Raw genomic sequence first — 10027 nt, 5'->3', positions numbered from 1 at the left:
ATCTGAATTTTTTAGAAACTAACATTTAAAACTATGATATAATTTTATTAAATACATATATTCAATACTTGCAAGATAGAGACAAGGTGGGTGAGAGACATTATATGAAACATATAATGCTAATCAAAATGATATAAAATATATAATATATATTAATGACATCAAAAGTACATATAAACAACAATTTCATATGTAACTCCCCAATATTCAATTCTTCATAAAGAATATGAATTAAATAATAATTTATAGAAAAAAAAAAACAGATTTTGAATAAGTCTTCTTCACATATATAATTATGAGCCATTAATTTACAGCTACCACAAAAGCTTTGACAAAACAAAACTTAGTGAAAAAGTTATCCCTATCTTGAAAGGACTTCTTCAGAGCTTAATTCTGCTCCAATAAACCCTTGAAATGTTCTCAACCAAACCCAAAATCAGAATCTGTCACTAATATATAGTATAGTGTAGAGCTTATTCTTCTCTATACATTATTCTAAAGAGTTTGATTTCCATGCCACAAGTGACTTGAGAAATTCCATCACCTGCACATACAACATTATGATGGAACTGATCTTATTAGACAATTATATAAACAAGAAAAAACCAGCTTATTTCTATAAGCTCTTCTTCAAACAACTTTTATATGTTCATAAACTCTTCAAGACATAGCTTATATAAAAACACTTGTGAGACCGTATGAGAGAGCTTATAGATATAGCTTATGACATGTTCGGAAGATATTTTCAACTTATTTTCATAAGCTCTCTAAGATAGCTTATGAAAACAAGAATTACCTCAGAAGGATCACAAAGAGAGTAAACCGCATTGCTTTCTTTAGGCGCAGAAGAAACTAAGATTCCGAAACCTTTGTTAACCTCACTCAAAACCTGTTACAGTTCATTTTATATATCAGTTACTAATAAGAGTAAAATGAAAAATGAAAAACATGCATTTTTAGTACAGCATCATAATTCATAACAAACAACATATTAACCTTAAATGCATCTTCATCTGTCCGATCATCCCCGATATATATAGCTAGAACATCGTCATCATCGTTAAGTCCTAAACAAAAACACGTCTAATGTCATTTACTGCAAAAAGAAAAAATTTATCCTTGAATATACACGGTAACGATTAAATTGAATAATCAACAAATGAACTCACCAAGTGACTCTAGCAAAAACGTAACAGCTTTTCCCTTGTCCCAGTCAATCACCGGTCGAACCTCTAAGACCTGAACATTATCAATAAACATGTGTTACTGAGTTCTGTAATAGATATGTTTCTTAAAAAGAACATGGAAAATAGCGAACATTAACTACTAGAAGTTTTTGTAACAAGGTCTAGAATTGAAATAGTACCTTCCGACCGTGAGTTAATCGTAAATGTGGATAGTCTTTCATAATATCATAAACACGTTGTGCCACCAAATCCCAATTCTGTACAATATACGTAACAAAGTATTATACCGCCTATTCATTCGTTAATACTACTAACAAAATATTCTACAAAAACATCAGTTTAAAACGAATAGACGGAGTAGTAAGCAGTACCTCTTCGTCCACATTACGATAATGTACAGAGACACAAAACTTATTATTCTCAATTTTCGCTCCTTTGATGTCTCTTATACACTCAACGAGCAACATCCTTACCTGCATAACCATGAGCCAATCAGATTCTATGAAGCACTTAAACAGACACCAGACCCAACACTGATACATCGACGTTAATAAAAACTTTTAAAAAATGAAATATTTGAATGCAAGTACATATGTCAGTGTTGAATATCAGACACGTCTTTGATGTGAGGTGTCGGTGTTACATAGAAAAGGATAAAACATACCTCATCAATCATAGGCAGGAAATCAGCAGCAGGTTGGAATAAATTAACTTCCTTACCCTGTCATTTTAGAAGATTATAAATCAATATATAGGCCCTTTAGAACGATACTTCTCGAACAAGAAAGACAAAATGAAGTAAGATCAGAAACGTATTAGTACTTTCTTATCAGTGGATCTAATGCAATTAGGGTGATTATCAGATACCGATTCTCTAAGAGGACCGATAATGTCCATTCCATGACTACCAGCATAATGGAGTTCTGTCAAGCCAACAAATTCATGTACCTGAGGAGATAATGTGCAACAAAAAGTCGGAATCAAAACCCGGTACAAACATTTAAAATAAAAATTCGGGGAAAAAATATTCATATACCAGAGGGGATTTGAACTTTGTCCCTTGAAGTTACAAGGTTAAGCTCTTATCACCGAGCTAGTACAAACATGGAAGTTTGTTATTTGCATTTTCCTATATACAGATTTTATTAAACATAGAAGAGAAAAATTTAAACTACCTTTTCACGACTTCTTCCACTAATTATTGCGGTTGGAAAATACTCTGCCACGCTTTTAACAGCGGCACGCATCTGCATTTGTTACGTGATCATAATCAGCTAAATCAAAACAAGAGCAGAAAAACACATTCTATTCGACACATTTGAAACATTTTGCAAAATATAGCATACCTTATCGGACATGTAAGCTCGGTCTGGATTGTCAACGATCGGCGAAAGAGTCCCATCATAATCGAGAAACAATGCTATTTTCTTCCCTTTAGCACAGTTAGTAATTTGCTCAAAAGACGAAAGTGCGGATGGAAACTCTAGCTGTGAAAATTATAAAACAGAAACAATTAACGAAATCGCACAAACGGAACTTTCACCATAAATTGCATAAAGGGTAGTACATGGTTTATACCAGCCAGGTTAAATAAGCAGCATCGGCTTCCGAAGACGCGACACCGTGACCAACATCCATAGATATTTTCTTGTGAGTAGGAGAAGATGATCTCATTGCGTCGAGCCAACCATTAGAACGAACATCGTCGAGAACTCCATTCTTCTTCCTCGGAATAGTTAGGGACGGACCATGGAGAAAAGTGGAACCCCCTGTAGGAGAGCAAGACAGAGTCGAAGGCGTGCCGAGCCTTGACCTTGTCCTCGTTAACGTTGCAGTTTCAGCAAGGAGAGATGTATGATTTGCCTTCAGTTCCATCGGATCCAGATCTATAGACAATTTTACAAGACAGCAACAATGTAAGATCATAATGTTCGAACAAAATTCACGAGTATCAAAAAACTAACATCATTTTCTGTCACTGCATATGTAGTAGCAGTTCATGAAAATCATAGCTCCTAAACACATTGAGCATGTACTCATAAAATGCAGATTAAGAAAAGACATTTTCTCACAACAACTTCTCAGATACTATTTTTGCATATAAGTCCATAAGCTAATTAACCTAACTAACTACCTTATTTTCACTTTATAACACAAAGTGCTTATCAAAATAAGCGCTTATGTTATTTATGAATAAGCTTGCATAAGTTTCAAAAAAAAAAAAGCTAAAAAAAAGTATAAGATGTTTCAAGAATTTCTCACATAAGTCAATCCAAACAGAACCTAACTATTCGAGATTATTACTCAATTTACATTTTACCGTATGAAACTCTCCTAAAATGCTGATTAAGAAAACACTTTTTTTCAACAAATAAAAAAAAAGGTCAAGAATCTGACCAAATCAACAAAAGTAACCATATTAAAGGGTAAAGGAAAGCATGACGAAAAGGTTCATACATTCATTCATTCATTCAATACAATTGAAAGTCAACAAATATACACAATCTCCATTAAAATAATCACAACAAACTTTACACATTACAAACAAAACTTCATAATCATAATCTCCAAAAAAACAAAAAAACAAATACAGAAGAAATAGTACCTTAATTGCAATCTTCAAATTTTTCGGTTGACAATGCAAGTTGAAAATTTCGTAGAAATCTTCAAAAGAGGGAAAAGGTTAATATCGGAAATAAAAAAATAAGAACGGTTTGTTGCAGGAATAAAAGAAGAAGAAAATGAAATACCGAGAAGAAGAAGAAGAGGAAATGGGGGTGGAGAAAGAGGGTATTTATAAGGGGGGGTTTGTTTGGTAAATTACCTAACGTGTATTACATGGAAACTACCTTTTTCGCGGTTGTTGACTCTACACAAACTAAACACCTAACTTTTAAATTTTTAATTATTACTAATTTTATTTAACTATATTTTTTTTATTACACCTTTTCCGTCAACTATTTCTTCCTTTAAAATATGAAAAATTTAAAAAGTAAAAATGATATATAATAATAGTACACAATAGTAACACGGTTCCACCTCATTGTTGCGTGTTGTCGAATCATGAAAGTTGAAAGTTTTGGAATGAAGCTATTGTCTTTCATTCTTTCTCTCTGTCCCAAAATGAAACAAGTTTCTTTTCCTAGAATAAAAACAGCTTCATCTTGACCATAACAGGAAACTCAATTAACTCGTCCTAATTGTATTTAAATATATTAATGAATCATTTAAGGTTGGTCGGTTAAATACACTAACATTTTGTTGAATTTAATTAAATACTAGCTATATTGGTTTTTTTAGTAACGTATTGTGACATGGGTACCTACATATAGAGAAAACAATGGGTGGATTGTAAACAAAAAAAAAAGAATAGAGAAAATAATTTAATAGATTATATATTCAAAGAGGGATTAGTGAAACAAACAATCGACATTAGATATAATAAATTCAACGCCACTATAATATCCTCTTGATATGTTAAGAGAAACAAGATGAGAGATGCACAGACAATCACAAAAAAAAATAATCTTAGTCTCAATCTCAAACTCAAACTCAATAACAATAATTAAATCCTAAACATATATATTTCAAAACTTTACTAAGTATACCAACTAAACAACAACAACAATAACATCAAGAAATAAAAAACAACAACATTAACATTATCTCAATCTAAACAACAACTAACATTAAACAACAACTAAAAAAAAATAATCTCTAACAAAAATACAACAAAATCAACAATAGACCTATGACACCAATCTCAATAAACCTATAACATATTTATTTCTACCAAAACAATATTATATAACAAATCTCAGTTTAAACAACAACAACAAGATTAAACCTCTAACGGGTCTAAAAAATAACAACAAGATTAAAACCTTCAAGGTTTCGGGGCTCAAAAACAACAACAAACAACAACAAACAACAACAACAACAACAAAAACAATAATAATAACAACAACAACATTAATGTAATACGAATAGTGATGTTAGACATACCATATCGGTAAACAATAGCCCTAAACACATATCATCTTTGTATTTTCTTGTGTTTTCAGGAGTTCAAGGATGATATGTTTTTATGGTTCTCGTTGTTTATAGTTATTCGTTAGAGTTATGTGGAAGTTGTTTTATTATATGCTTTTTAGATAAGTGAAATTGAATACTACAAACTAAGATATATATATATATATATATATATATATATATATATATATATTATATATATATATATATATATATATATATATATATATTATAGTAAACAATTTCACCTCGATTTTTAAACAAAACTGAGGTGAAAAGTGGCATTTAACACCTCGATTTTATAAAAGAATCGAAATAATATATTACTTGCAAAAAAATTATGAATGGTAAAAAATTGAAAAGTAACATGTATTGTTTTCTTTTTCAATTTCTTACCATTCACCACTTTCTTTGTGTGTTGCAATATTCAAATAAAGACTTGAATTATGAAACAACAACATTGCTTGCAATTTACAATATGCTTATTAATAAATTTCTCAATTTTGTCAACCTATGAAATCAATCAATTATGGAGTGTTTTCTTTGGTTGACAATATTGGAAGATTATTTCAAAATATAACAATTGTCTTGCAAGAGGTGGAAACAAAACAACATTACCATTATGTGAGATGGATTGCGTCGTACTGTTCGCTTGTTTTTTATTATATTTTATTTTTAGCATTTTAAAAAATTTTAAAAAAAATCAAAAGTGTCTATCAGTTCAATTGGTAAGTGTCCATGAATGTTAAATACAAGGTCACGGGTTTGAGTTTATTTTGGTTATTCATTAAAAAAAAGATCAAAAAGATTGCATTTTATGAATACATAGGCATAGAGTTTTAAAACCCTGGCGAGCGCAATAATATAAAACTAACATTTTCCCTCTTTAAATCTTTTGTAAATATCCTTTTTAATAAATAAACAAAACGATTGCAAACATTCCCTTAAAAACACTTAACTCTAGCCTATTAGGAGGTTCTCGTTAAGTTCAATGGATGTGAAGGACGCTAATACCTTCCCCTCACATAACCGACTCCCGAACCCTCAACTGATTGTGATGACCATGTTTTCTTCCTTTAAGGGTTTTATCGAAGTTTCCCTTCAAATAAAAACTTTGGTGGCGACTCTGTATCTATTTCGAGTGTTTAGACGCTCAAGTATTTTTTTTTGTCGCGACTGAGGAACACCTCCATAAAGAGAGTCAAGCATATCCTTTAGTTCTATGGGGGTGGTTTGTTTTCTTGTGTTTTATTTTATTTTTTGTTTCATTTTGTTTATTTTCTGCTTTATTTTTATTTTTCTCCTTTATTTTTATCTTATATCTTATATAATATTGTGGATTTTGGATTATTGTTCGAGAATAAACTCTACACCCGAGCTCGAGAAGAAACATAAGCTTAAGTAAGATGTTGTCTAATATTGGCCAATAGGATGCACATCCCAACAGGTTTTTTACGACAACTCCACGTAAAGTAGATCAGTTCAAAGCTTTCATCATGAGTTGGCTAGCCCATCTTTGTGACAAAACTTCGAACTTGGTCAATGACTCTAGGGACCTCTTATAGAACTAGAATGTTGAGACTTTTGTATAGCCTATAAGATGAACATCTTACTAGGTCTATACGAAGGCTCTACCTAAGGAAGACCCTTTGGGATTTCATCTTGAATTGGCTAAGCTCGATATCATGATGAAGTTTCATCTGTGGTCCATGACCTTGGGTTTGTTCTTAAACAGCCACCAAAACCCTAGAGCATATCTTTATGAGGGGTTGGGTTGAGAAACTTAGAACTATCCTATCGTGAGGAGCCTTTCCATATATGTTGTTTTGTTTTTGAATCAACCATACGATTCCAAATCCTCAATTTCCTGAGCCCACATATGAAGTTACATTGCATTCATTAAAATAAAAAATTTCAACATATTGCATTTCAATTCATAGAATCCCTTTGGTTGCATATCATTCATAACTAATGCATACCCTGTCATCGCCCACCGAATAAAACCCAAGTGGTATTCCATGCTAATATTGAACTCATTCTCACAAGTCATGGAAGAATTTGTGTTAAGACAAGAATGTTTGAAATGCGAAGCCAACGAATTGAAAGAGAAAGTAGGAGAGGTGGTGATAGTCATGCAATCTTTGATGAAAAAAAGAAGAAGATCAAGAACATGTGGTTGTGAGTGTTGGGGCATCATAACTACATCCCTCAACCGCAAAATCTTAATCATATTTCCCTTCATCATCGTCAAGGGTCAATAGGTCCAAGCAATGTTTGACTAACTGAACCTTATAGAAAAGAAGGCGGCACTTTAATTCTTACAATAAAGGAGAGTAGTTTTCACTCCCCGTAAGCTCTGACATAGTCAAATATAAATATTGTGCCTAAAGAAACAAAAGAGAAAAAGAGTCTGCTAAGTCAAAAATTTGAAAGGACGACTTAGGAAAAAAAGGGTATCATCACGTTGGACTGAAAACTCGAAAGAGCGGTCCAGACAAAAGTTATGGATTTAAAAAAGGCAAAAGACTGTAACACACAAGCCGACTCCAAAACAAAATACAAGAAAAATCAACGACAGTCTCCCAGATGCAGTAAAAGTTGAGAACCTGGTGTTAGATAAGTCTGAAGAAGAAGGAGACTTGAAGGATTCAATGTCAAATCATGATAAAACTTGAAGCACCTTCTCAGCCTCGACAAACCTATTGACTTCGATCTCGGAGTGGGTGATGAAATCCAAATCAAATGATGAGTCAAGCACAAGAGAGTTTCCTCAACGCTAGCGATAATTAGGCTATCATTTTCATTTGTAATTTCTTAGTTTGTTAAATGTGACTTGCTTGTAAACTTGTTATTTTTAGACGATAATAATAATGAAATGAGCATGTGTATTTTGAATCAATCCTTTCATGTTCACTCGTTTTTCGATTTTTATCATAAAAACGAAAAAAAAATGTCAATACTTCTCCCATTCACTTTTTTTAAGCAAAGATCGTGAGGACAATGATGAAAATAAAATATCCAAAATTACTGACGTATGCTTTCGAATAAAACTTTACTGACGATGTAAGGCATTGTTTCAAATCCCAAACACCAAGGAGTTAAGTAGTTAATCCCTAGTCAACCCCTTTGAGCCCAGAATTAGGTGTTTCTTTCTATACTAAAAACCCTCACGCTTAACCAGGGGTAAGGTGGTTTTTTCAGTTAGTTCGGCTATGCATTCGAAGTTCAAGAGAATCATACCATCTCTATGAGAATCATTCCATATATACACCTCCTAATAAGAGGTTCAACCATATATTCTTCCTCACACATCATGAAGTGTCGAAGAAGTCGTGAAAGACCAAAAAAAAGAGTGGTTCTTCCTCACCAACCATTAACGTGGAAGTCACAACCTTTTCACTGAAAAAGTGAATTTCGTGGAAATCATTCAAAAATAGAAAAAAAATCATGCTAAGTCAAGAACCTAAAAAACAACTTAGGAAAAAAATAGGACATCCTAGTGGAATAAAAAATCGAAAGAGTGGTCCAGGAAAAAGTTAGGGATAAAAAAAGCAAAGAATTGGAAAACGGTCACTAAAATTCTTGAAAAAAACAAAAAAATTGTCACTACCAAACAAAAGTGGGTGACAACCACCTTAAACAAAAAACCTCATTGGTTCTCGAACCATCACATTTTCACCTTCAAAATTCTCTTGGAAATTGAATGTGTGTTGAATTAATTGAACATAGGATCTAAGATCATAAAGGAAAATGAGGTGGGTTAAAATTTTAAAAAAAATTGAGCCTTATATCCTATTGTTTCGAAAACCGTAAACCATGCCACGTTACAATCCTTAAAAGGTCTGATTGAAGAAATGTTTATTTTGAAAGCATACTACAGTGAATTTGCATTAACCTGACTCCAAAGATCTTTGTGAATAATCTTCATTTGTGTCACGCTATCGCCATTTTCACACTTTGAACGTCTAAGTCAACATTGCGCTTAGATTATTGATCCCTTCACTATACATCACAACGTTGTCTCATTAAACAACTTTCAATTTCAAAACTTGCATAAGCACTGCATTAGGATTACCATTTTTAAGGAACAATTTTATTTGCAAATCAGCATTTAGCACCGAGGAAATTTCAACAATGGCCCGATTCGAGGCAAATCTCTCCAAGGCTTATACTAGGACAAGCCACCTCAAGAATATAGTGAAGTCGACCCTTCTAAGATCAGTCAATCAGAGATAAACCATTCCAATAGTCAGTTGATCAAGGGAAGACTGCTTCAAGATTCATAATATTGGAGCAAGGCGTCTTAAGGTCATATTATGACAACTTGCTTCAAAACTCGTATTGAGGCGAATCTCTTCAAAGACCCAATAGACTAGGGCATGATAAACTCCAGAGACGAGTTCTCTCCATATTTCAAGATGATTAGGCAAATCATATAATACACCAACAACGATCGAGTTCAAAATGAGTGTCGGAAGATCATGCAAGAACCATCTCCCATCAAATAACCTTTTTCCCTCGAGAAAGAGTTTTTACCATAAAAGAGCTCTTATGTTCAATTTTAACCATTCATAGCCCTCAAAATGGGCACTTGTTGAAACATTCAAGTCATCGCAAAAAACATCATCATGCATCAATCATGTTGCATCACTCTAGCATTAAGTCATGCATATCATCTCATTCATCGGGCATATTCCCATAGCATGAATTTGTCGTCATCAAAAAGCCTTGTGGCACAAGCATAAAAAGTCAAAAGCCCGACATCATTTGGCACCCAACATTTATAATAAAAGAGCCTGATCTCAATC

General features: G+C 32.8%; 1 protein-coding gene across 1 annotated transcript; it reads right to left on the bottom strand.

Annotated features, from left to right (window-relative positions):
* Nucleotides 1-131: 131 nt before the first annotated feature.
* On the bottom strand, nt 132-3960 carry LOC127086038 (probable trehalose-phosphate phosphatase F). The gene is made up of 12 exons (XM_051026722.1): nt 3793-3960; nt 2766-3073; nt 2534-2674; nt 2363-2434; nt 2010-2135; nt 1852-1908; nt 1559-1660; nt 1367-1444; nt 1170-1239; nt 997-1067; nt 797-889; nt 132-544 (listed from the first exon to the last, which is right to left on the bottom strand). Exons 2-12 carry the CDS (start codon nt 3060-3062, stop codon nt 491-493), a joined length of 1161 nt encoding a protein of 386 aa, XP_050882679.1. The 5' UTR covers nt 3063-3073; nt 3793-3960; the 3' UTR covers nt 132-490.
* Between the last annotated feature and the right edge of the window lie 6067 nt (nt 3961-10027).

This window comes from Lathyrus oleraceus, chromosome 5 (genome assembly GCF_024323335.1).
Source record: "Lathyrus oleraceus cultivar Zhongwan6 chromosome 5, CAAS_Psat_ZW6_1.0, whole genome shotgun sequence".
Lineage (NCBI taxonomy): Eukaryota > Viridiplantae > Streptophyta > Magnoliopsida > Fabales > Fabaceae > Lathyrus > Lathyrus oleraceus.
Note: the sequence above shows the minus strand (reverse complement) of the source record. Positions and strands in the feature narration are given on the sequence as shown.